Source organism: Leptosomus discolor, chromosome 3, assembly GCF_034619465.1.
Source record: "Leptosomus discolor isolate bLepDis1 chromosome 3, bLepDis1.hap2, whole genome shotgun sequence".
NCBI classification, from domain to species: Eukaryota; Metazoa; Chordata; class Aves; order Leptosomiformes; family Leptosomidae; genus Leptosomus; species Leptosomus discolor.
Window position 1 is genome coordinate 71233141 of NC_141393.1, and position 25972 is coordinate 71259112.

Sequence of the window (25972 nt, forward strand, 5' to 3'; positions counted from 1 at the left end):
ATCCCGCCGCACGGCTGCCGGTTGGTACCTGGGCCTCAACCTGCCGCAGCATCGCCACAGCCCAGCGTGGGCACACGCAGCCCCCACGGGGGTCCCGGGCCCACGGACATCGCGACCCGCATCACTCACGGACAATCCCGACCCGCATCACTCACGGACACCCGCACCCACGGGTGACACCTGCACCCACGGGTGACACACACGCACGGACACGCTCCTCACCTCCGCCGCGGGGCTCGCATCCTGCCCCGCCGGGCACCGCCGCACCGGGCCGGGCAGCACCGGGCCGGGCACCGGCGGCACCGGGCGGCACCGGGCCGAGCCGGCGGGTCTCCGCAGGCGCTGCCGGGCCGCCCCAGCGTGCGCCGGGGGGACGGCTCTGCGGCACCGGCCGGCTCCGCCCGCCGCTGCATCTCCTCCTCCTCCTCCCTGCCTCCATCCTTCATCTATCCCTGCCTCCTTCCATCCTTCCTTACCTCCCTCCCTCCCTCCCTCCCTCCTTCTGACCCTCCCTCCTTCCTCCCCCACGCCGTCCCTCCCTCTGTCCCTTCCCCACTCCATCCATCCACCCCCCTCGCTCCCTCTCTCCATCTCCCCAGTCTGCCCCCCCCCGCCTCCAGCAGCCGGACTGTCCCCCAGGAACGATCCTCGATCCCTCCCTGGCACCCCCTAATCCTTCCTCCAACCTCACAGTCACTCCAAAAGACACCCCCCCACCCCCCCACCCCCAATTAGCCATGATCCCCCATAGCACCCCCAGCCATCCATCCTAACAGCCCAGTTGCCCGCTGTCCTCCTTATCATCCTCCAGCACCCTGATATTTCTTGGATGCCTCCATCCCAGCCTGATAACCCTAATCCCCTTTGTCACCCCCAGAGTCCCGTGAGCCCCCTGGGTACCCTTCCAGCCCCACAACACCCTCACTTGCTCTTTAATATTCCATGACTTCCCAGTCCTCCCCTGGGACATCCCTATCACCCTCGATCCCCCTTGAGCCCACCATCACCCTAACCCACCTTGAAAACCCACCATCTCAACCTAACAGCCCCTGTGTCCCCCACCCTTGCCTCTCCTTTGCCACTCCTCATCCCAACCCCAAGAGCCCCAGTCCCCTTTGACCCCCCTAACTCCTTTCCCTGCTTGATACCTCAGTCCCAGTGCTGCCCCTGCCCTCTCCCCCAGCCCCATCTACTCTGCAGGCACCCTCCTCACACACACCACTCCCCCATTGCCTGGCCTCACTCTCCTCCATCCTGCACCCACAGCCCTTCAGCCAGCTGTCCCCTGTGGGCTCCCACAGCTGCCACCAAGCAGAGCCTGTCCAGGAGCCTGGTGCTAACGGAGTCAGCAGCGGGGTGCTGTGTCCCCATAACCCCCACACTCCATCCTGGTCGTGGCTCATCAGCCACCACGACCCATTGCCCCCCCAGCACCCATCCCACTGGCCCTGTCAGCTTTGGGGTCCCCTCTAGCCAAGGGGCCCTTCCTGGGCACACAGGCTGGGACCAGACCCAAGTCTCTCTGTCTGGCTCTCTTGGAGGACCAGGAGTGGGGGGATACATGCCTGCCAGCACTGCCACCCCGCCAGCACCCCCCGCATCCCAGCAGGCCCCCGGCAAGGGACAGGGTGCCAGGGTGCCATGGTGCTGTGGGACCGTGCTTCTGGTGCTGCTCCCCAGGAGAGGGCACCAGCCGGCCGGGAAAAGCTGGCACATATGATGCTGCCGCAGTGGTGGCTTGGCTACGTGTGGCCCCCACACGAGTGGGCTGCAGGCAGGGGAGAGGGGTCATGGAGCGTCCAGAGGCGTTGGGCAAACCCAGGCCGTGCCGGCACGGGGAGTAGGGTGCTGGGCTGCTGGGTCGGCAGGCACCTTGAGCAAGGTCTTCGTGGTTAACGGAGATCGGGGCTGGCAGCAGGGCTGTGCCAAGGGCTGCGGGGCTGTGATCCAGCCACAGCACATTCCACAGCGTGGGGGCCCCCAGCCCATGCCACACTCGAGGCTGTGGAAAGGGAGCTCTGTCCCTGTCCCTGGGTCACACAGCACCACTGAAGGGCCGTTTCGGGACCTCGCTGAAGATTTCACCAGCTGCTGCCCTTGACCGCGTCACTCGCCCTGTGTCAGCTGCCCTGGACTTTCCCCACTCTGGCGTCACGGTTGTTCCCTGGCTGTGGCTGCAGCGTATGTAGCACCAGGGTATAGGTGGTGCCAGGGTGTACATTGCACTGGCCTATGTGGTGCTGGGGTGTTATTAGCGATGAGCTCTCCCACCTTGGCCATGCTGCCTATGGCGAGGGCAGCCATGCCAGCCACCTCCTGGCTGCTGGGGCAGGTCCTTCACTTGAGCTCTGCTGGGTTTAACAGCCTCTGGGACCACCCCAGGTCTCACACAGGGCAGTTTGGTCCAGGCCTGCTGCTTGGGACGTGCACAGCCTGGGGAAGGGCTCAGTCCTGTCAGGACCTTGCTTGGGAGCACTGTGTCCCTGCTGGCCACCCCCAGCACATGGATAGCAGTCAGCAAGGAAGGGCCAGATCCTGGTTCCCCCATGGGCAGGACCTGGGGTTCATCTGGCCCAGCTGTGCTGTGAGGGTTTGGCCCCATGAGCAAGGGGACACCCTCCATCCCTTGCCATCCACCATGCTGGGTTGTGCCTGGCTCCGGGGTGGCCCCACACTGTTCCCTCTAAAGGACCAGCACTTTCCCTCTCGAGGTCACTGGACACAGCCATGTGGCTCTTGCCCCATCGAGGGCGTCTGCTGGGTGGCTCCCGTGCACCCCACGTCATTGGGAGCCAGTGGCCAGGGCTGGCCCTATGTCCCCAGTCCCTTATCGGGGGCATTGCTCAACAGCAAGTGCGATGTCGGGGGTGGGCAGAGGCCATGGCACTGCCTCTGGGCTGTGGGGTCCGGGGAATCCCCATTCCTGGGTGAGCTGGGAGGGTATAGCCAGGCTCACCATGGGCTGGGGGCCAGCCTACTGCCCTGCCAGCAGCACCCCCAGCTTTGGAGAAAGCCACCCGCACCACCGTGGCTGCTGCCACCACCGTTCCCCTCCTGCCTCGCCGTGCTGCGACGCCCTGGGCGGGGAAACTGAGGCACGGCCGGGGTGCGCGGAGCTGGGGACACGCTGCCCCCCGCTCCCCCCGGCTTCGTGGCTCCCTGGCCCGGGGGCAGCGGGGTCCTGCCGGGACACCCCCTCCCCTCGCTTTGCGACTGTTGGGGAGCCCGGCTCAGCCTTGGCCCCTCTCCCCTCCGCCTGCTCCCTCTCTCCCTCCCTCCGGGGGTTGGGGGTGGGGGTGGTGGTGGGGGGGGGGGCGGGCGGGCTGGGGCGGGGAGGGGAAGGGAAGGAGGTGGGATTATGGAGACGGGACCCAATGAGCCCGAAAAACGTGCCCGGCTCGCAGCCCTTTTAGCGCGGCGGGCGGGCGGCAGCAGCCTCCCGGCGGCGTGCGGAGAGAGCCGGCACCCCCGCCCCGTCCCGTCCCGTCCCGTCCAGTGCCGTCCGGTGCCGTCCCCCGCCATGGCGCTGGGGAAGCTGCAGAAGGTGCTGATCAGCGACAGCCTGGACCCCTGCTGCCGGGAGATCCTGCAGGCCGGCGGCCTCCGGGTGCAGGAGAAGCCCGGCCTGAGCAAGGAGGAGCTGCTGCGGGAGATTCGGGTGAGCGGGGCGCAGCCAGGCTGCACCCACGGGGGGGTGGGGGCGTGAGGGGGCGCCGCTGGGAACGGCCTGTCCCGGGAGGCAGCGGACCCCCTTCGGCCAGGGGGGCCGGTCCCCGCCTCCCGTCTGATGCAAGAGCGCGGCCGGTTTCGCACGATCCCAGCCCCCGGCAGCGGCTGTCCCCAACCCGCCACCCACCCCCACCCCCGGGACCACCACCCCGGTCCCACCCGCCGTGTCTGTGCCCCCCGACCCAGGACTGCGATGGGCTCATCGTCCGCTCGGCCACCAAAGTCACGGCCGACGTGCTGGAGGCAGCGGAGAGGCTGCAGGTGGTGGGCAGAGCCGGCACCGGCGTGGACAACGTGGATGTGGAGGCGGCCACCAGGAAGGGTGTCCTGGTCATGAAGTAAGAGAAGGAGCACGGGGGGACATCCCTGCCTGCTTTCCTGGGGAGACACGGGAGGCTTCAGCAGGGTGCCCTCCCACCCATGGCACCCCCTGGCACCACCCTGTGGGCCTCCATCCCCACGGGGTACAGGTCCCCAGTGACACCACTCTCCATCCACAGCACACCCACTGGGAACAGCCTCAGTGCCGCCGAGCTCACCTGTGGGATGATCCTGTGCTTGGCCAGGTGAGCGTGGGGCAAGATGGGGGGGGATGGATGTGCACCCCATGGCCCCCTGCCCCCGCGCTGACTGCAGCCTCCCCTTTCAGGCAGATCCCGCAGGCAGCTGCCTCCATGAAGGAGGGCAAGTGGGACCGTAAGAAGGTAGGAGGCGGGTGCAGCACCCTGGGCAGGACAGGGCTGTGGGTGCCCGTGTGGGGTGCACTCGCTCACTCTCTGCCTTGCACCCTAGTACATGGGCATGGAGCTGAATGGGAAGACGCTGGGTGTGCTGGGGCTGGGGCGCATCGGCAGGGAGGTGGCCACCCGCATGCAGGCTTTCGGCATGAAGGTAAGGAGCCAGGGCAGGGAGGAGCGATGGAGAGTGGGGAACCCCCTGGCCCGGCCACAAGCATCATGCTAGGCTGCAGGAGCGAGCACCCGCTCTGCCTCAGACCATAGGCTACGACCCCATCATCACGCCCGAAACCTCAGCTGCCTTCGGTGTGGAGCAGCTGCCGCTGGAGCAGATCTGGCCCCGCTGTGACTTCATCACAGTGCACACACCGCTGCTGCCCTCCACCAAAGGTACAGGGTGGGCACTGGCGCAGGGGTATTTGGGGAGAGGAGGGACAGCCCCCCGCTACTCACAGCACTCCCTCCACAGGGCTCCTGAACGACAGCACCTTTGCCAAGTGCCGCCGTGGCGTGCAGGTGGTCAACTGCGCCCGTGGCGGCATCGTGGACGAGGGCGCGCTGCTGCGGGCGCTGCAGTCGGGGCAGTGCGGCGGGGCCGCCCTCGACGTCTTCACGCAGGTAAGCAGGGCCACAGGGACACCCTGAGCTCGGCTTTGGCTTAGCATCACCTTAACTCTGCCCAAGCCAGGCCATGGCAGCCCTGCAAAGCCTGCGGGACTGGGGTGAGCACAGCCCTGCCCCAGCTCCCCTCCTTGCAAGGGAAGAGGGGGTAAATGCCCCCCTGGGCTCCTGGGTGGGTGCGGGGGGCTGACAGCGGGATGGGGCTGTGTTGGCAGGAGCCCCCGAGGGACCGCGACCTGGTGAACCACCCCAACGTCATTTGCTGCCCACACCTGGGCGCCAGCACGCGGGAGGCGCAGAGCCGCTGTGGCAAGGAGATCGCCGTGCAGATCGTGGACATGGCCACGGGGAAGGGGCTGGCCGGCGTAGTGAGTCCCCCCACTGGGCACCTGACCTCCATGCCTCAGTTTCCCTGTTTGTAAAACATGGATGCGTTGGGAGCAACCCTGCGCACTCGCTGGTGGGTTCTCATCGCTCACCCCACTCCTCTTCACAGGTCAACGGGCAGGCTCTCAGCAAGGCTTTCGCACCCCAGACCAAGCCCTGGATCACCCTGGCCAGGGCCCTGGGCACGGTGCTGCGCGCAGCGGGCAAGCAAGCCCAGGGCAGCGTGCAGGTCTGCACCCTAGGTGAGCTGGGCAGGCTGCACCCCGTGTCTTGCTGCAGGGACCCCGATGGGTGGGCAGTGCAGCAGGGACTCACCAGGCTGGGCAGGTGGGAGGAGGGATGGACAGAAGGGTGGTTGATGGTGGGATGGGAGGATGATGGGAAAATGGGAGCGTCGGGGTATGGATGGGTGTATGGATGGGCGGGTGGAAGGACCAGCTCCAGGTTGGCTGCTTCAGTGCAAGGCAGGCCTCTCTGCTGCTGGCCCATCCATTCTCTGCCTCCTCCCTGTGCCCCAGGGACACCCCTGCGGGAGGCCGGGAGCTACCTGACGCCCGCCGTAGCTGCGGGCATGCTGGCTGGAGGGGCGCAGAAGGAGGTGACCCTGGTGAATGCCCTGCTGCTGGCCCAGGAGGCTGGGCTGAAGGTGTGTGGACAACTGGGTCTCCATGCATTAGCCTGGCACACCCAGACCCCATCCTTCCCGGGGATGCTCTGTGGGGCTGCTAATGCAGATCTCAGGCTGGGGGGCATTCCCTGCGGTGGCTTCTGAGGACACCCCCATGCCCTGCCACGTGCAGGACCTGGGTGCTGAGAGCTGCATCTCTCTGGCAGGTCACAACCACCCACGGCGATGTGGCCCCCGAGCCCGACAGCAGCACCGGCGTGCTGCAGGTGTCCCTGCAAGGCACCCCACACCGGGTGGTGGGGACAGTGCAGGGCAGCACCCCAGTGCTGCAGGAGCTCAATGGGGCCACCTTCAAGCAGCCAGCCCCACTGGCTGGCCCCCTCCTCATCTACAGAGCCAAAGCCTCCGAGCCCAGCACACTACCCACGCTCACCGGTGAGCTCCCACATCACCCCCGAGCAGGGGCTGCAGCCTGGAGGGACCCCGCATCCACCTCGGAGCCAAGCCCCTGCTGCAGCAGGGAGGGGGCAGATGTTGCATGGAGAGACAGGGATGGGGAGGCTTTGGCAAGGGGTTAGGGGCTTGAAGCAAAGGACTTGGGGTGGGGGAAAGGAATGACATTGTAAACCTTTTGAAGGGTGTTGAGGTGGGCAGAGCCCTGCTACCCACTGGGTGCTGGGGTGGGGGTGCAGCCTGCAGCCCCTAACACCTTTCCTCCTCTTCAGGGCTGCTGGGGAAGGCAGGGGTCCAGCTCCAGTCCTACCACAGCTCTGGCACGGTGGCGGGGGAGCAGTGGAGTGTCGTGGGGCTCTCGGCACCCCTGTCTGACCTCGGAGAGCTGAAGTCACGGGTCACGGAGGTCTTCCAGCTCCACCTGTAAACCCTGAGTGCCAGCAAGGATTCTCCCCATGGCCGCAGCACCCGGACTCCCTCCAGCCATGGGAGGATTGCACCTGGCTGCCCCCAGCCCCCATGCTGGGCTTGGGGTGGCCCCGTGCTCAATAAAGGGCCCAGGAGGAGAGAGCGTGTGATGCCTTGTCTCTGCAGTCCCTTGTCCTCAACCCCAGAGCTCCTTCAGGCTCTGTCCCTCCTGCCCCCCAGCCCCTCCGGCCCCGCTGCTGTTTGCTCAAGGGTACAAAGTGCTCTGCAGCTGCTGTGGCCCCGCCAAGGTCCCATCCGGCCATGGTCCCTTGCCAGGACACGGCCCAGAGAGCAGGCAGTGCTCCAATGGGGGCTGAGCCCTCCCATGAGCCCCTGCATTGCCTGCCCCATTCTGCCCCTGGGTATTCCCAAGGGGATGTTTCAATTTACCAACGTCACGGGGAAAATGGCATCTTGCCACCCCCAAGCTGGAGACTGGCGAGCTGGGGTTTACTTGGCTCCCTCAAAATGTCAGGGCACTCTCCCACCCTGGGGAAACAGGGGTACTGAGGCACATGTCCAACAGGACAGGCAGCTGTGTAGGGTGCCCATGGAATAAGTCCCCTAAGGGGCTGTGATCCAGCCCACAGGTGGTTGAGGGAAGGGCCCCGGGGCCGGAGGGGACCACTCGTGACCAGGAGCCAAAGCTGGGCTGCAGCCCCCTCTCATCCGCGCCTTTATTCCCCCATGCCAACCAGGCTCATGCAGGAAGTGCCACTGTCTCCACCAGCTCCAGGGCCTCAAGTGCCACCAGCCACTTCCCAGCCATCCAAGGTGAGGTTATCCGTGGAAGCCAGCCCCGGATTTGGGGATGAGCAGGGATGCCGGCAGGGAGTAGAGCATCCCCCTCCCTAGGGCTCACCGCTCTGGTCCCCCCTAGATGGGCTTCCTGGCATATTCCCGGCGGTACTTGTCATCCACCCGTGTCAGGTACCAGGTGCCGGGGAAGAGATCCGCCTGGGAGCCATGGGGAGCGTGGTCGGCTGCGAGGAGAGGGCAGTGATGCTCAGCAGGGCTGTGAGGTGCCAGTAGGAGGGTGTCGCATACCCCCAGCCCCACTCACCCAAGTGATGGGTTTCCTCCCGCCGCTTCATGATTTCGGCGAAGTCCTGCGGGGCCACGCGCTTGCGGGCATCCAGGCGAGCCGGCAGGTCAGCCAGGCTGGAAACCAGCTTGTCCAGGGGCGAGCCTGGTGGCAGGGATCCCCCAAGTGAGACAGCACCGCCGGTGGCCCTGGCCCTGCAGCCCCAAGCCCCCCTCTCCCGTGGGGCTCACCTGGGGCCGCATCCTGCGAGACGCGGAGGGAGAACATGCTGGCGGCCAGCCCCGAGCCATAAGAGAAGGCACCAATCCGGGAGCCAGCCAGGTCCCGTGCGGAGGACCTGTGGTGAGGGGTTAGGGGGGTTAGAGGGGATTTGGGGCTGGAGGGGGATGCAGGGCAGTGGGGCCAGTGTAGGGGGCTGCCTCCTGCCCCCTTCACAGGTGGAGGGGTCCTGGGACTCAGGGCCGTGTTGCTGAGGGTGCATGGCCCTGGAGTGCGGGGGTGCTGGGGAGCCCCAGGACAAGGCTTTTGTCCGTGCCCCCTGGTGCCTGGCCATTCCCATGGCTCCTTTGCCGTGGGGTCAGCCATTCTGCCAGGCATGACAACGGGGTTTTCATCCTCCTGGCGCTGACAGAAGGGCTTTATGCGCTGGCCCAGCTCCAGCGAGCTGGGGTGAAAAAGTTGTCAGGGAGATGGCACGGAGTGGGACACATCCATGCTGGGGATTATGTGCAATGAAAGTGTCAGGTCTCTGCTGGGGGGGGGCTGGGGGTATGAGTGTTGGTGCCTGTCCCCACAGCCAGCCAGGCCAGGGCCTGCCCTCCCCAAAATGACCTCCCCACCCCAAGCCAGCTCTCTGGGGGACTCACTGTGCCAGGAGGGAGGCCAGGCAGCCGTACATGGACGGTGTGTACATGTTGCCGTTACGGGAGGAGAGGAGCAGGGAGGGCTTGGTCTTCTGGTTGAAGATCTCCTGGCTGGCTGCCTGGAATGCCTTCTCCACCTCCTTGCTGGTGTAGGTGTCCTCCAGCTTCACGCCGCTGCCCAGAGAGAGTCCGGCTTGAACCCCACATGGGCCCATCCCTGGCTGGGATGGGGGATGGGGGACATGGCACGGGGACCCACCGAAAGGACTGCAGTCCCTTGTAGAGGCCAGCGGCCGTGTCGGGGTTGGGAGAGGCCAAGAAGTCATTCAGCAGCAGCCGCCCCACTGACTTCTGCACCAGCTTGCAGAAAGGTGTGTGGAAGATGACAAACTTGAAGTCATCAAGGGTGAAGGGCCTCTGGACTCCGGCTGGAAGGCAATGTGGGGCCGTCAGCATCTGGTAGGATTGCACGGGCACCCCAGGGGTGCCACCGCTTACCCTGCTGCCACTGGCTCTCCGCCTTTCGGCGGTACACGGCGTAGCAGCGGTCCAGCGCCCGCAGGTAGCACTGGATGGAGAGCTGCCCGTCCACCACTGGGTACTCAGAGGCCAGATCTGGCTTGTAGAAGTCATAGGCGTGCTCCATGTGGGTTCCTCGCAGGCCTGCGGGCACAGGGAGAGCCAGCTGTTGGGGAGCGTTGAGGGGTACCAGCTGGATGGTAAGCACCCACGGGTGCTGCCTGCTATGCCAGTACCAGCATCCACCAGCCTCCCTGGGTCACTCCATGGTGCCCACAGGGATGATGCCAGCCAGGGTCTTGGCGTACTCAGCACCGGGCAGTCACCAGGGCTGGCAGAGCCAGTGCTGCTAGAGCTGAGCAGCTCTGTCCGGGGCTGGGACATGGATGTATGGCCCCCAGGGTCAGCACCCACCAGCTCGCCATTCCCAGGATCTCACGACACCAACCTCTCTCCAGCACCAGCGGGGCATTGGGTCCCACCAGCATGGCGATGGCACCGGCACCTCCCGTGGGCCGCGCATTCCCCGTGGCGTAGACGGCGATGTCCCCACACACCACCACAGCGTAGCGACCTGGAGGAGGACAGGGGTGGTCAGCAGGGCCGTCAGTGGGTGGGAGCCCCCATCCCATGGTCCTCGTGTACACCCATCCCCATGCCAGCAGATGTCACGGACAAGGTGGGCAAGAAACAGGGGTGCTGGAGAGCCTGGAGGTGCAGTAGCTCCCTTTAAGGCTTGCCAGAGCATCTCTGGGCTTCAGGCCACCTCCTGCCTCCTTCCCCCATCCCATGGCACCCACCCAACACCCAGGCCCCCCAACCCCACGGCACAGTCCCTGCCCACACCCACCATCCCAGGCGCTGGACTCCACCCAGGCAGCGGCGTTGAAGAGCGAGGCCGTTCCCCCATAGCAGGCGTTGGTGGTGTCGATGCCTTCCACGTCAGTGTTGCCCGAGTCACGGAAAAGCTGCATGAGGACGGTTTTGACGGCCTTGGACTTGTCAATGACGGTCTCAGTGCCCACCTCCAGGCGGCCGATGGCATCCCAGGAGAGGCGCCCGCGCTCCACCAGCCGCTGCACCACCGTCAGGCACAGGGAGTTGATGTCCTCGTGGGCGGCGCAGAAGCCCATCTGCTGCTGGCCCAAGCCCCGCGTGTACTTGCCGGCCTCCACACCATCGTACTGCTCCAGCTCCTCCTGTTCCACATACTGGGCAGGGAAGTACACCTCCAGTGCCAGGATGCCCACGTCCTTGGGCCAGGTGCCTGTCCCAGCAGCGCTGGAGAGGCTGCAGGGCAGAGGGAGCAGCGACAGTCCTGTGGTGGCCCTGAGCTTCAGGGACAGGCGGTGGCCCCAGGGAAATGCCACCAGCAAGCACCCCAGGCTGTGAGCACCCCAAATCCCTGCTGGTTCCCTGTGCCTGGCAGTGCTGCGGGGAGGAGGGAGAGCATCCTCTTCCTCAGCAAGCACTGCCAGCTCCCCAACCCCCCTCCGCCCGGGTTATGCTTCCACCCCACCGGATCTGTGTGGGTGCTCACCATGCCCTCTGCATGGCCATGGGGTGCTGGGCTGCCCGGGGTGCCTGCTCCGGCCCCAGTGGTGCCCGCCTCACCCCCCAGCAGCGCGCGGCACGGCCAACCAAACGCAGCATCTTCGCTTCGGCCGCTGCACAAGCGGAGGGTCGGACGGTGGGACGGACAGCGGGATGGACCTTGCGCGGTCCTTTTATAAACTACGCGGGTGGCGCAGCACAGCCCTCACGGCCCTTATCAGCGTGCCGGACCCCGGCGCTCAAAGGTCACCAAGCGCCAGCCAACGCGACAGGGACAGCGGAGCAAGTGCTGGCTTTGGAGGGGGGAACTTGCAAGACGTCTCTCTCTTGTGCCCCAAAGCCTGGGGATGCACCCAGCTGGAGCTGCGGCTGAGCGGGATGGGCTCTCCTGCAGCCCCGGCTCCCCATGCCGTGGGGTGGCAACAGCTCCAGTGACCACGGCTCTCCGGCACGGCTGCGGTCACAGCGCGGTGTGAGAGGTGCTGTGTGGCCTCCCCGACTGCCCCCGCGGTCCTGGGGAGGGAGCAGAGGGCAGCCAGGGCTTTGGTGCCAGCACCATCCATGCTGCCCGGGTTGTGGCCCACCTCCGTCATGTGCTGTGGCTCCGGGGGGGAGGAAAAACCCGTGAGCTGAGTGAGGGCAGAGCCATCTTCAAAACAGCAGAGCAAACAGCCACGTGATGCCTGTGGCAACACGGCGGTGACACAAGAAGGGACCTTTGGTCCCAGTGCTGCTGTCAACATGTCCACGGGGCAGCATCGCAGCTCCTGGGCCCCTGTGGAGCTGTCTGCACCCCAGGGGGGGTACCCATCCCTACGCCTGCACACCCATGACAGCTCCCATCCCCACCCACATCAGTGCCCCAGGTGTCCTCCATGCCTGCATCCTGGGGACACTCCTGTCCCCCGCACCTGCACGCCAGAGACTCCTGTCCCATTTGGCACCAGAGGGCTGGGGATGAGCAAACATGAATGCCTGGCTGGGAGAGCCACCAGCCCCACGGCTCCTGGAGACTCACACCGAAACGGCTCCACCAGCACCAGCAGCGCAGATGCCCTCAGAAGATGGACGCTTGGGGAGCTGCAGCAGCGCCTACCTCTCCTTTGTCTGGACCAGCCCATGGCCTTGCACCAGCACCAAGCTCACACAGCACTTGCATGCTTCTTTTTTTATAGATGTATTTTTAGGAGTTAGGGGGAGAGGTGCAGAGGTGGCAAGGGAGGAGCACTGCCAGCATGGGGTCCCCCATGGGCCCAGGGGCTGTGCTCAGTGGGAGGGGGTGAAATTGAACTTGCAGATGAAGTGATGCTTCTGGGTGCAGTTGGCACTGGACCACATGGTGAAGTCTGACGGAGAGATGAGACAGGGGTTGGTGGGGGCCATGGCAAGGACAGGGGCACCAGCTCTGCCCACTGCAGCCCAGCAGGGGGGACAGGACCCGGAGGAGGGGGGGGGGGGGGGGGGGGGAGGGGGGACAGGACCCCGAGGAGGAGGGGGGGGGGGGGTGGGGGGAATGCCAGGTGAGACTGAGCGCTGGAGGTGGACGTGGGATCCAGGGACTCACCGCTGAGGTGGGTGAGCATGCCGCAGGTCCCTCCATGGGCACTGTTCCCAGCCAGCCCAGTGGCGATGCTGTATTTGTCCCCAGTCGCCCACTGCCAGGCCCGGTTCTGTGCAGGGAGAGGAGGGGTCAGAGGCACGGCCCCACTGCCCCCCAGCCCTCCACCGCCCCCCTGCCTCACCTTGTGCCCGTAGTGGAGGCCAAACCAGACGGGCTGCACGCGCTGGTAGTAGGAGATGACCTTCTTCAGGGTGGCCGCCTCCCGGGGCTCATCCACCCAGGCCAGGTGGCCATCAGCATGGCTGGCCTGGCACTGACTCTGTGGGGAGAGCCGTCAGTGCCGGGGCACCCCCAGGAGATGGGGGGTGTCCCCAGCCACCTGCATACCCCAGCAGGCTTACCTCGGCCTCATCCCAGCTCCGGAGCTGACGGAAGTACTTGAAGCAGCTGAGCTTGTAGTAGGACCAGCCCTTGGGGCAGTAGTTTATGTACCAGGCACCTGCGAAGGGACAGGCACAGGGAGGGATGGGGCACAACCGGTGCTGCCGGCCAGAGAGGAGTGTGGCTCCCTCCCGGCCCCGCTGCGAAAGCAGATGCCCCTGAGCCATGGGACTCACCAGCCGGCTGCAGGAGCCCCACGCAGCCCAGCAGCAGGAGGGTGAGTCTGGCCGCTGCCACCATCCTCCTTGCTCCTGGAAGCATTCCCTGTAAGAGCTCGGGGGGTCACACCAGGTCCCTCAGGGACAGAGGATGCCACCTGTGCCTGGGGGGTGCAAACCCACCCTGCTGTGGACTGAATCCGGCCGCTTTTGGTCAGCTGGAGGAGATGGCAGCCCTGGGGGCTGTGCTTCCCTCTCCCCTCCCTGGCACAGGTCACCCCCGTGCTCGCACCCCATCCCCCAAGCACTGCTCAGGGATCCCTGGCCCACACTGGCAGTGGGGTGTCCCAGCCCACCAGTCCCAGCCTCTGTGGGAGGCATCTGGGTGAGCCAAGCTGCTCTGCGGGGATATGGGGAGAGCGCTGGCACGGGTACGGGTGGAGGGACCCCTGCCCTGCCCTGGCATCGGCCAGCACAGCGATGGCGCAGGCACAGCCAGGGCCGGTGGAGCTGCAGGGACTACGTGCACAGCATCGCTTTCACCCGCCAAGCTCGTAGCCCTGCCAGACCCAGGCTGGGGAAGCAAACCGGCCACATCAGCGCAGTTCCCCTTTATCCGAGCTAATCCCTGGGCACCGGAGCCGATTTGCAGACTCAGATCGTCTTCCCCTCAAAGAAGCAGCGACAAAAGTCGATGTGGGGCTGAAAATTGCATCATTGCAGCCTGCCCCATCCAGCAAGGGCAGCGCTCAGCTCTCCTCGGAGCTGCCAGGGCTGGGACCTGCTCCTCCTCGCCCACAAGCCACCTCAGAGCATCCTGAGGCCCCAGCCGCCCCGTGGGGGTTCCCTTTCCCACCTGCTGTCCGGAGATCCAGAGGAATAACGGCTTCTTGTAGGTCATCGTGAAAGGAGAGGAGCTGCCCTTTATACCCCGCTGCTCACCAGCATCAGTGTTTGCCCAGCTCAGGTGATTCCCACCATAAAAATCTTACTGCTGTGTCCCCTTCATCCCCCCCACTTTGCTGGAAAGCTGCCCAGATCTCTGCTCTGTTTGCATTCAATGTTTCTCCAGAAAAGACAGGAAGAACCTCTCCTAGTTGGTCAATAAACCCCCTGCAATTAGCGTTAATTAATAACACAGACACAAACGCGACCTCGCAGCAGCGAGCAGCCTGGCATCGGGCAGAGATGCCCGCTGGCCCAGCCCTGGCTGGCCCAGGGGCTGGTGCGGGGGGGAGCCCCAGGGGAGGCTGCCCTGATCGCGGCCGGAGCATCCCTGTGGCGAGTGGCCGGGCCGTGGGTACCACCCGCTGGCGTTGCCGTGTCCCTGGCCGAGGGATGGCACCCGGCCGGGCCCCGCGCCCTGCCCAGCTCTGCTATGCGTCACCCACACACCGCCCTTGTTTGAACTGCCTGGGGACATTCGTCAGCTGGATGTGGGACCAGGGCATGTGGGAACAGCCTGCGGCCGGGGGCTGGCGGGCACCATCAGATAGCGGTGGGGGTGCCCAGGCCCCACGCCCAGCAGTGACGCAGGACGTCGTCAGTCTGCGTCCCTCCGGGAGGAAGGAGCATGTCCTGCAGCAGCAGCCCCCCACCGCCCCTGCCCCATGTGGCAGACCTGCAGCCCTGGCCCTTGGGAGGCTGCTCCTGGCACCGAGCCGCAGAGGAGGGCTGCCCCCAGCCCCAGCAGCCGGAGTTCTTTGGTGCAGTTGGGGACAGCCTGCTCCATCACAGTCCTCACTCCTCACCCCAGCGTGTCCTCCTGCACCTGTGGAAGGAGGCTGAAGCTCATCTACCCTACTGCTTCGACCATGCTGCTCGGGAGCAGCGCTTCGCTGGCTCCAAACATACCAAAGCAGCTTTGAAAGCTTTTCCTGCTGCCTGTCCCGTGGCCTCCTGCAAAGCTGCCAGCTCCTGCCCAGTGCCCTCCTGCTGCTGGCTACAGCCAATGCCCATCTCTCCTTCCCTCAGCCCTCTCAAAGGCCCTTGGAGGAGGCCACTGGGAGCTATGCAGGAGGCAGCTACCCATGGAGGATCCAGCCCCAGAGCGGAGCCCCACTTCCCCCAGCATGGAGGGCTTGTAGCTAGCTGAAGCTGTTACTTCAGGCTCACTCAAGCCTTGACCCCAGAGATCTTCCACGGCTCCTTTGTGGCAGCTTTTACCAAAACGCGCAGCCAGCGAGTGCTGCTACACCCACAGGGAGCAGCTCCACACCAGCGTGCAGAGGCAGGTTTGGCTTTTGCCCTGGGGAGGGAGGAGGATCAAACCCGTCTCCTTCGCCCACACAGCTGGGATATGGCTGCTGCTGCTCCTTCCCAACACTTCTCAAGGCTCAGCCAGCTTGCTAGGCACCCTCCGGGACCAAAGGGTAAAGCCTTCTTGTGTCCAAACACAGCTGCTGCCTGCTATCATTTCTCCTGGTAAAAACCCCAGCTTACACAGGGGATGAGCCACTCTGACTTTCCCCACTCAGAAAACCCTCCAAACACAGCAACTCCCGAGAAGACGCTACCCTCGTTTTACAAAAAAACAGGAAAATGTTCCCCAAAGGAGCCTGAGGCTACTCCATTATTCCTTGGTCAGATAAGGGATGCTCCAGCTCCCTGCCTGGCTGGTTCAGTTAGGCTTATTTGGATGCAACACAAGTCTTCACAAGCCCCTCGTCACCCTGGGCAGGGGAAGAGGCATGCGCCGTCCCCAAGGAGACGCAGTTTCAAGTCTCAGCCTGAGCACTCGCAAACTCGCTGCAGCTGCAGAGACACAGCAGAGCTCGCTAAACTTTGGCACAGATGTTCAACCTGTGGGAGAACATGGATGAAAGCTTCCCGGAGGTTTGTACTTGCCAAGCTGGCTCTACTAGAAGGTAAAGGAGCTGCACTGTTTGAATACTAAACCCTTAAAATGCCCCAAGCAGCTTTATTTCTGCTAAGCACCATAATTCAGCTACTGGCTTCATCTGAGAGCTGGAAACCAGCCAGGTGAGCACTAGTGCAGACCAAGGCTGCAGTGGCACCTCCTTGCTCAAAACCCAGGAAGGCAGCCATTGTCAATTTGTTGTCTAATTGTTCAAGCCAAACTTTTCCAGTCTGAAAACAGCACAGAGGAGCGATGATTCCCTGTTTCAGAGGCTGGAGAATCACGCATCTTCATGGGTCAGCTGCCCAGGCAAAGCCAGGGAGGCAGCCTCAGCTCCAGGGATGAGGGTCCTCCTCCCAGCTGGAAGAACAGCGAACAGCCCAGAGAAGCAAGCAGGACCTAAAAGGGCAAAGGAATCCAGCTCCACTAACCACTGCCTGACCCACAACCCTTCTAAAAGCCACACAAAAGCCTGAGCCCTTCTCTAGCTCCCAGACTCCCAGGCAAGCGAGAGCTCTTATTCAAAGCATCTCAAAAAGGCCCCATCCCGGTCCCTCCCTGTCCTTCCCAGTATACCCAGCTGCTTGTCTACCAATGTCCTCATTCTCAGCTAACCAAGAGACCCAGAATCCTCCTGCTACACCCAAGCCAGGCTGCTTTCAGCTCCCAGGCACAGCTCCCTTGGATGGAGCTGAGCGGTGAGGTTCATGCACTGCTGAGTCACAGCACAGAGCACCCTCGATCCCCAAAAGCTCTCTCCTGACACAGGTTGCGGAGGCCCCGACGAGCCCTCCCTTGCCAGGGGTCCGAACAGCTATTGAACACCAATGATTCACTTGCAATCCAGTGGCTCTGCTGCGATAGCTGGGAAGACTCAGCTCCTTGCTGGAGCTGAACTTGGCAAGAGATGCAAAGAATAATAAGAAGGGCTTCTACAGCTATGTCAACCAGAAAAGGAAGGTCAAAGAAAGTGTACTCCCACGGTAAGTAAGGCTGGCAAGCTGGTAACAACGGATGAGGAGAAGCCTGAGATACTCAAATTTTTGGCCTCAGTCTTCACTGGCAGTCTCTCTTCTCACACCTCTCAAGTGGATGGGCCACAAGACAGGGACCAGGGGAGCAAAGTCCCTCCCACTGTAAGAGAAGATCAGGTTCGTGACCACCTGAGGAACCTGAACATACATAAGTCTATGGGGCCTGATGAGATGCATCCCAGAGTCTTGAGGGAATTGGCTGAGGCAGTTGCCAAGGCACTCTCCATGATATTTGAAAAGGCATGGCAGTCAGGTGAAGTCCCTGGTGACTGGAAAAAGGGAAATATTGCACTCATTTTTAAAAAGGGTAGAAAGGAGGACCCTGTGGACCTGTCAGCCTCACCTCTGTGCCTGGAAGATCATGGAACTGATCCTCCTAGAAGCTCTGCTAAGTCACATGGAGGGCAGGGAGGTGATTTAGGACAGCCAGCATGGCTTCACCAAGGGCAAGTCCTGCCTGACCAACTCTATGATGGAGTGACTACATCAGTTGACATCAGAAGAGCTACCAATATCTATGTGGATTTCTGTAAGGCCTTTGACATGGTCCCCCACAACATCCTTTTCTCTAAGCTGAAAAGATACAGATTTGATGGGTTTGCTATTCAGTGGGTAAGGAATTGGTTGGATGGTGGCATCCAGAGGGTAGTGGTCAACAGCTCAATGTCCAGATGGAGATCAGTGACAAGTGGTGTCCCTTGGGGGTCCGCACTGGGACCAGTGCTGTTTACTATCTTCATCAACAACACAGACAGTGGGATCGAGGACACCCTCAGCAAGTCTGCCGATGACACCAAGCTGAGTGGTGCTGTTGACACGCCTGAGGGACGGGATGCCATCCAGAGGGATCTGGACAAGCTTGAGAATTGGGCCTGTGCAAACCTCATGAGGTTCAACAAGGCCAAGTGCAAGGTCCTGCACCTGGGTCGGGGCAATCCCCAATATCAATACAGGCTGGGGGATGAGGGGATTTGGATCAGCCTGCCGAGAAGGGCTTGGGTGTACTGCTGGACAAAAAGCTGAATATGAGCCAGCAACGTGTGCTCGCAGCCGAGAAGACCAACCATGTCCTGGGCTGCATCAAGAGAAGCGTGGCCAACAGGTCGAGGGAGGTGATTCTCCCCCTCTACTCTGCTCTGGTGAGACCCCACCTGCAGTGCTGCATCCAGCTCTGGGGCCCCCAGCACAAGACAGACAGGGACCTGCTCGAGTGGGTCCACAGGAGGGTCATGAAGATGATCAGGGGGCTGGAGCACCTCCCCTGTGAGGACAGGCTGAGAGAGTTGGGGTTGTTCAGCCTGGAGAAGAGAAGGCTCCAGGGAGACCTTATAGCGGCCTTCCAGTACTTCAAGGGGGCCTATGAGAAAGATGGGGGCAATCTTTTTAGCAGGGCCTGTTGCAAGAGGACAAGGACTAATGGTTTTAAACTAAAAGAGGGCAGATTTAGACTGGATATAAGGAAGAAATTTTTTACAGTGAGGGTGGTGAAACACTGCCACAGAGAGGTGGTAGAAGCCCCATCCCTGGAAACATTCGAGGTCAGGTTGGACGGGGCTCTGAGCAACCTGATCCAGCTAAAGATGTCCCTGCTCACTGCAGGGGGGCTGGACTAGATGGCCTTTAAAAGGTCCCTTCCAACCCAAACTATTTGTGATTCTAAGATACGACAAATGAAAACAGCAGCACACAGACGCCGGGCACATACTCTTTATTTTGGGGATAAAAATTGCTTATACATTTTGCAGAAACTATTTTCATAAAAGACCTTTATAAAAAATGTAAAAATAAGCAAATATTTTCCATTATTAATATAGGAAAATGCTGCTGTGTGAATGGTTACTCTACAACTTATGAGATAAAATACCACCTTAAGGAGATATTATCTTTACAAGTAGTTAAAAAAAAAAAAAAAAAAAGGCAGAGGGCCATCGTATTAACATGCCAGGCATGAAACTGGCTTCATTCCACAGAAAGCACTCATCTTGTAAAAGGTAGCCACATATATAAAAAGGCACTTGGTTATTTGGGGCTAACAAGGCAAAGCCCTTTGTTTCTTTAGCATCGATGTAGCAACACTTCATTATTTGCAGTGAAACACGTACCTGGACAGACCTCCAGGAGCTAGTAGGCTCCTGCCTGGACATCTGAGTCGGCTGCAGCTAAACTTCACAGGACACACTGCAGCGAGCACGCCGGGGAACGCTGTGTGCGTCGTAAAAAGCAGTAACTTCAGAATTAAAAACTTCAGCCCAAAACGATGGCCCCGGGAACCAGCTCCTCCTGAGGCCCTGCCTTCATGTACCACTGAGTCAAATCGAAATAAAAAGCTTTTACTCTTGATTAGAATGGAAACAAACATTGGAGAAAATACTGTACACGGTAGGATGCTGAATGGCCACTGCTCAGAGGGGAGCGGCCTTCTCTGTCCTTTGGCGGCAGCCGACAGCCCCGATCTCTTTGGAACACGTGTCTGCAGGGTTCCCCCGAAGAGGTAGGAGCAAACCATCCCCAGAAATGTTCACTTCGGCTGTTGACTGGTTCAGAGCCCTCCAAGGAAGCATTGCTCTTGCAGACAAAGCACGAAGAGCGGCTGCTTGTCTAAGGTCAGCGGCAGCTGGCTTCTGTAACTCCAAAAATATCGGGGGAGCTGCAGTACAAATGGCACTATTGTCCCACAGAGCACGTGGGGCACCTCAGTTGGAAAATCTCGATACAGGCTGAAGCTGAGAGCAGAGGACAGCCCCAAACCTGTTAACCAAACTGCATCAGGCAACAGTTTCTGAGCTATTTGGTCGGCTGCTTAAGTCCAGCTCCTGGCTTCAGGCACGCTGCTGCTGCTGGAAGCCTGCCCGGGCGTCAGTGCTGCAGCCTCCTTGTTGGGAGGGGAAGACAAGGCAGCCCTGCCCCAGGGCTGGAGCAAAAGGGACACTTTTCAAAGGGCTGGATGCCATGGCTGATGCAGAAGGACACACACTGAACATGTAACGACATCCTCAACACTTCTTGATAATACCATGAAGAGGCAGCATATGGTATCTGGGGGAGAGGACACACAGCCACTCTTGGATGGAGGAGAGGGGAGTACCATGCAAGAACGCTAGGAGCTTGTGTTACCAGGTTTTGAAACACCTGTGCTCATCCCAAGAGTTTCCCAAAAGGCCTGTATCAGCTGCAGGGCATCTCTTCCGGCACGGGAGCCCGTGAAGGCGGTGACAGACACACCTGGCAGGACAGGGGCATGGGGAGGGTAGTGTGTCAAAATGGTCAGGTGTGTCTTGGGGAAGACATACAACACGGGAGAGATGTACCTACTGTCCATCACAGGGGAAAGACCAGGTCAGACCAGCGTCTTCAGGAGGGGGGGAAAAAAATACTTAAGAGAAGACTATATGTGTGTATATAACCTCATAATACCCGGGGGGCAGGCAGTGAGAATGCTAAGGGGTTAGTGGGTTTGTACAAGGCAAAGGCTCTTGAAAAGGAAAGGGTGAAGCTGCGTGACAGAAAGTGTCACTTGACCTGCAGGTGTTTGGGAAGTCCAGCTCACTTGCCGAGCAAGGGCAGCCACGGGAAGGAGGGGTCTAGGAATGTGGTTGCAGCTCTGAGCTGTGTCAAGACAAGGCAACTTGAACTCCAGGAGAACGAGCAGAAGGTGCTTCAGAGAGAGGTTACGTGGGTAACAAAATAAGGATACAAAGCTGGTTTTGGCTAAATTTCTGGAGAAACGACCATGAGATGCATTAAGCTGAAGAGCTGTCTCCCCAGAGAAATGGTGGAACGTATTTAAAAGCAGACTGGAGAATCCAGTGCAGACAGCAATCACACCCAAGGCGCATGGGAGTTGGTTAGAAGTGACCCAGCTGGTCTTCTCCACCACCAGCTTCTACAGTTCTCTGTTTAGCATAAAAGCATACAAGCCTACAGCGACCACAGTCCCTCCAAGGGAAGAACAGCCTGGGCTCATTAAGACTCTTGGATACTATAATGGTTCTTCATTTCCATCCTGGAAGACCTTCATGAGTTCTGGAGTCTGCTTTTATCGGGCTTCACCTTGGCCAGCCTTCAGGCGTACACCTGCATGTTGTTCCGCTGCTGCTCTGTCATGTGAGCGGCCGCCGGCCCACGCTGGTTGTTACCGGGACTGGTTGCCACATCAGACCAGTCAGAGGCAGAGTGTGGGGAGGAGCTTGACCACTGGTCTGGAGATTCGGGCGACGGAGTCAGGTATGGGTGCTCCCCTTGTAAGTGCCGGTTGTGGCTAGGAGTCCGTTCTGTGGCCGAGGAGTAGCAGCTGTGCTGTGACGGAGGCGTGGGGTACTTCCCCATCGAGCTCTGGAACTGGTGGTAGGCTGGGAGGACCGTCTGAGCCACCTGCCCATCCTGCTGAGGAATGGCAGCCATGGAGAACGAGGCGCTTGGCAGCTGAGCTAAATCTGGTATCTGGTACATGGAGCTAAGAGGACCAGCCATATTCTGAGCACAGTTTGACTGGGCCTGCTGTGGCAGTGCTTGCTGGTTTATGCCACCCTTGGGAACCAGCTGGAAAGTCATGATAGGGGGCAGAGACTCCCTGGACACTCCCATGTGCTTTGTATCTGCTTGAACCAAACCACTCTGCTGAGCAACACTGGGATGGGAATGCATCACCTGCGGCACCATGCCAAACATCTCATTGTACTGGGACTCGTTCACCTCCATACGGTTCATCCACTCGGTGGACACGTTGGCTGGCCGGAGCCTGCCAAGCCCGCTGTTAGGAGGGGTGGTTCTGTGCTGTGAAAGCAGCTGGCTGACGGACGGGAGCACGGTGCTGGATCCACGTCCTAAGGGCTGCATCTCGTGGAGGCTGGAGAAAGACATCGTGTGCGCAGTCTGCACCGACGGAGCAGTCAGCAGCGAGCTGGGCGACGAGTGTAATACCCCCGGAGACGGCATCACAGGAGACGACGTTGGTTCGGATGCAAAAGCATGGGGCGATTCTAGGGAATCAACTGGTGACAGGGTCACTGAGCTCTCTGAAAACTGCCCTTTGCTCTCACTGAGGGACTTCTTCCTTCTCCTCTTTGCATCTTTGGTGAGGTTTGTGGGCACGATGCCTTTGGCATTCGGTTTTCGTGACTTCTTGCTTAACGAAGCATGCTTCAGATTGAGGAAGGACCTATTTGGGCCACAAATGACTGGGGAGAGGGCGGAGTTCAGCATGGCGCCGGGGTGCCCAGCGGGGCTGTGCGCCACGTTGTACTCGTTGAGAAGCTGCACTATGTCATGGTGCATCCGGTCCTGGGCCACATCTCGGGGCAGGCGGTCCATGTGGTCCGTGATGTCTCGATTGGCAAAATGCTCCAGCAAAATTTTTGCTGCTTCGAAACTGCCTTCCCGAGCGGCAAGGAAGAGCGGTGTCTCTTCCTGAAAATGCAGAGAATAAGTATTTTAGCGGCTTCGCTGTGGGGGAACTGACTTGCAGCTAACAATCCCTTAACGGTGCAGCAACACCTAGAAGCACTGTTTAATGCACTGTTGCATTAATTGTCTCCAAGAACAAGCCACACTGAGAGGTGCCCATTGAAAAAGGCAGATTACAGGAGACTATTTCATACACGGCAGTGGAGCACATAGGCTAAACCACCCACCAGAAGTGCACTATTCTGCCATGGGCCCTTGAAGGAACTGCGAAAGCACCTGGTACCTTTCTCCCATTGCCCCCTATGAAGGGCTAAAATAGCCCAGGAAAGAACTGCAGCTTGCCGGTAGCTCCAAAATCACTTGAGCAATACATAATAATCCAAAAAAGAAACCCCAGGCAGAGGAAAGAAATCAAGAATCAAAAACTAACAGTGAAGCTACAGGAGGTCTGCACAGTGCAGACTGTCTCTCAAATAAAAGGGCTTCTCCCCCATATCCACCCTGCGTTGAGATCGCTGGAAACATGACAGGACGTGACTGCTGCTGTGCTGCCAGATCTGCTCTCTGCTAACTGGAATCCAGTTGCTTGACACCCGCAGCACTTCACCCTGGTGCTCTCACACACCACTGGCTGTGCATTGCATTCCTTTTCCGCAAGAAAGGCAGGACAGCATTGATGCCCAGGACTTGGCCCAACAAGGAAGAGAACTGCTCTCCCATACCAGAAATCCTACAAGACATCCAGCACTTGGGTAGAGTTCCAGTCACAGCCAGGAAGGCCTGCACTGAGCACCCAGTTTAGAAAATCTGAACTTACTTCACTACCAACAGTGAAGAGATGCTTTGAGTTAGGAAGCACAGCCATGCTGAGCGCACCCAAACTGTACCTTGTTATCCTGCATGTCTCTGTTGGCTCCATTTTTCAGCAGCACTAGTGTTGCTTCCACGTTGTTGACAGCAGCAGCCCAGTGAAGAGCAGATTTACCTGCAGGGAAACCCAACAGCTTCAGTAACAAACTGAGGAGCTATTTGCTAAAGCACCAAGATGGACAGAGTGCACTGACGGAAAAAAGCAACTGCAGTGAAGCTCACAGCATGTGAACATGTCCTGAAGTCATGTTTACACTTTGGAAATCACCACACTGTGCCACACCCCTATGTTACCAACATGCAATGGGACCTTCAGCATTTGCTCTGGGATTTTTTTATTTTTATTTTTTTAAATAACCTGTGCAGAGAGACATGTCTGCAGTCTAGAAAATCCCAGCATACCCAACCCCATATTTCTTTTGCTTCTTTTCCAGGACTGTCTAACCAAGCCACTGTGCAGCAGCCTGCAGTTTATTACTTCCACAGGAGAGCCTGTGTCTGATTTAGCTACAGAATTTATGAGCAGCCCACACTCTGGGAGGGCAGAAGCCCACCCCTCCTTGCTTGCATCATGACAAATATTTGCCCAGCCCAGTAAGTCGTGTACACGTTACCGTGGTCATCTACAGCGTTCACGTCCGCCTGGCAGTTAATTAGCTCGGCCACCATTCCTTCCACAGCCAGACGTGCGGCCAGAATTAACGGGGTTGTTCCATCATTCATCCGAGCGTCCAAGTCCGTCACTCTGTTACGGATCAGGATCTGGACAACAGGGGAAGACAGACTTTTTTTCAATACCGCTGCAGACCACAACTGAGGATTTCGCAGAGACTCAGGAGAAACTTCATAAGGAAAAAGCAGCCTGAGCACTGAAACGCAAGGACCCACATAATAGATGACAGAGGCAAACAAATGACAGAGGCAAACGGACCAAATAAACACATGCCAGATGATCCATGTGTGCTGAGCTCTTCAAGCTATGAGTACCTGAGGAAACTGGATGTAAAACGGAGTTTTCCCTAGTCATCACACTGTGGAGAGCATGAGAGCAAGGCTGTGAGTGAAAAGAGCACAGCTTGGGCAGGCTCATGTAGTTACAGAGCACAGCTACTCTAAAAGGGTTGCTGTACCTGGAAGACACCCTGGGCATCAGCAGCTACAGCCGCGTGCAGGGGAGTCCGTCCCATGTTGTCCCGTGCATTAGCATCCGCACCAGCATCCAGCAAACGTTTTGCAGCATCTGCCCTTGAGTAACGGGCTGCTAAGTGCAGCGCCATCTCCCCTGTGCGGTCTGTTTGGGCCTGCAGGTTGGCGCCTTGATAGATCAAATCTGTTATTATATTTGCTGAGGAATCTTCTGCATCCTCATCATCCTCGCTGATATCAGAGCTGCCCACACGCAGAGATGCCAACATAAGTGGAGTACATCCATCTGCAACAGAAGAGATGATCTCATAGTAACCTGATGGTGACAGTAAAGGAAAGGAAACCCTCTCACAATCCTCTCCCCTCGAGCACCTACAGCTATAGACAATCCCTCCAGTCACTTTAACCCAGCCCTCTTCTCTTATCTTAAAGCCCAAGAGAGTTAGCGAATTGTTTTCCTTCCAAGCAGGACTTCAATACCTACTGCAACCCCAACAGAACTTAGATAGTTCTCAAATAAGTAAGGTCATCAAAAACCTAAAAAAAGTGGAAAACTTCCTCAAAATGTAAAGGCTAGCTAAATTCCTAGAGAGAAGCAAAGGCTATAAAAATCAAAGACTTCAGATGACTAAGTATAACGATTCATGTGGATGTTCTAATCACATACCTGGGGAAAAGAAACAATTGACAGAGAAAAATCAGTGGACAACTAGCCACCGATTATTGGTGGTATTTTGCAGATATTAACCTGAAATGAAATGCAGACAAAAGCTTTCATATCTATTACACACCAAAGTCTTCACTAAAAGGACCCTGAAGCTGTGACAGTCAAGCACTCAAAGCTGAAAAATGCCCCAGGATGACTGCCTGAACCAACCTCATCTTGCTTTTAGTAACGTCCATGACCAGATCCCTAAATGAACTGATCAAGCACACTTGGTACTTTCACAGAAGTACACCAGATAGGAAGGGACCATGGAACAGGACCTAACCCAGTATCATTCACTGGTGTACCAGCAGCATCCTACACATGCATAATGCCTTATTCCCCACGCACCCCTCCATCACAGCATGGACTGCCCAGGGATATAAACTGCTGGAAGTCTCACACAGTTTGAGTGCTTTGGAAGATACTGGACTCGTGTCTCTCCACAAGTCTCCAGTGATGGGACACATCCACAAAGGCTGAATTCACATTCATCCAACCAGGATCCTTGCATCGCCACTGGAAGTAGAAAGGCTCCTCCAAGCCCCTAATCTACCTTAGTTCCTCCCTTGGATGAACCTCCCTCTCTCTCTGCTGATCAGAGAGGGGGGTCCAGAAAAACTAGCTCATGCTGCTGATTCTTCACCCTTGTTAATAACCCCCCTTGATGCAATGTAATTAAGATTTAAAACATCTCCACATATTTTCAGCAACTCATCAAATGCCAAGTGCTTCAGTTTCAGCAGACTCTGGATGTTACAAGATATTCACTACCTAAAACCAAAGACT

General features: G+C 59.4%; 4 protein-coding genes across 4 annotated transcripts in view; 1 reads left to right on the top strand and 3 right to left on the bottom strand.

Moving 5' to 3' along the window:
- The first annotated feature begins 3520 nt into the window (after positions 1-3520).
- PHGDH (phosphoglycerate dehydrogenase) lies at positions 3521-6982 on the top strand. Its single transcript, XM_086462528.1, has 12 exons — positions 3521-3658; positions 3916-4067; positions 4230-4295; positions 4379-4433; positions 4522-4620; positions 4724-4856; positions 4936-5084; positions 5303-5455; positions 5584-5716; positions 5993-6120; positions 6309-6537; positions 6828-6982. Exons 1-12 carry the CDS (start codon positions 3521-3523, stop codon positions 6980-6982), a joined length of 1590 nt encoding a protein of 529 aa, XP_086318654.1.
- Positions 6983-7899: 917 nt separating this feature from the next.
- On the bottom strand, positions 7900-11103 carry HMGCS2 (3-hydroxy-3-methylglutaryl-CoA synthase 2). The gene is made up of 9 exons (XM_086462529.1): positions 10991-11103; positions 10301-10740; positions 9899-10024; positions 9430-9594; positions 9191-9359; positions 8935-9105; positions 8299-8405; positions 8087-8212; positions 7900-8006 (listed from the first exon to the last, which is right to left on the bottom strand). Exons 1-9 carry the CDS (start codon positions 11101-11103, stop codon positions 7900-7902), a joined length of 1524 nt encoding a protein of 507 aa, XP_086318655.1.
- A 1167-nt stretch (positions 11104-12270) lies between these two features.
- Positions 12271-13267, bottom strand: REG4 (regenerating family member 4). The gene is made up of 5 exons (XM_086463393.1): positions 13183-13267; positions 12967-13064; positions 12747-12884; positions 12569-12674; positions 12271-12350 (listed from the first exon to the last, which is right to left on the bottom strand). Exons 1-5 carry the CDS (start codon positions 13265-13267, stop codon positions 12271-12273), a joined length of 507 nt encoding a protein of 168 aa, XP_086319519.1.
- A 7853-nt stretch (positions 13268-21120) lies between these two features.
- The window catches only part of NOTCH2 (notch receptor 2), an 85140-nt gene continuing 80288 nt past the window's right edge, over positions 21121-25972 (bottom strand). Inside the window, exons 30-33 of the mRNA XM_086462531.1 lie at positions 24462-24763; positions 23946-24093; positions 23349-23446; positions 21121-22464 (exon numbers count right to left, since the gene is read on the bottom strand). Of these exons, the coding sequence (XP_086318657.1) occupies positions 21121-22464; positions 23349-23446; positions 23946-24093; positions 24462-24763 (1892 nt within the window). The remainder of the gene's footprint in view (positions 22465-23348; positions 23447-23945; positions 24094-24461; positions 24764-25972) is intronic.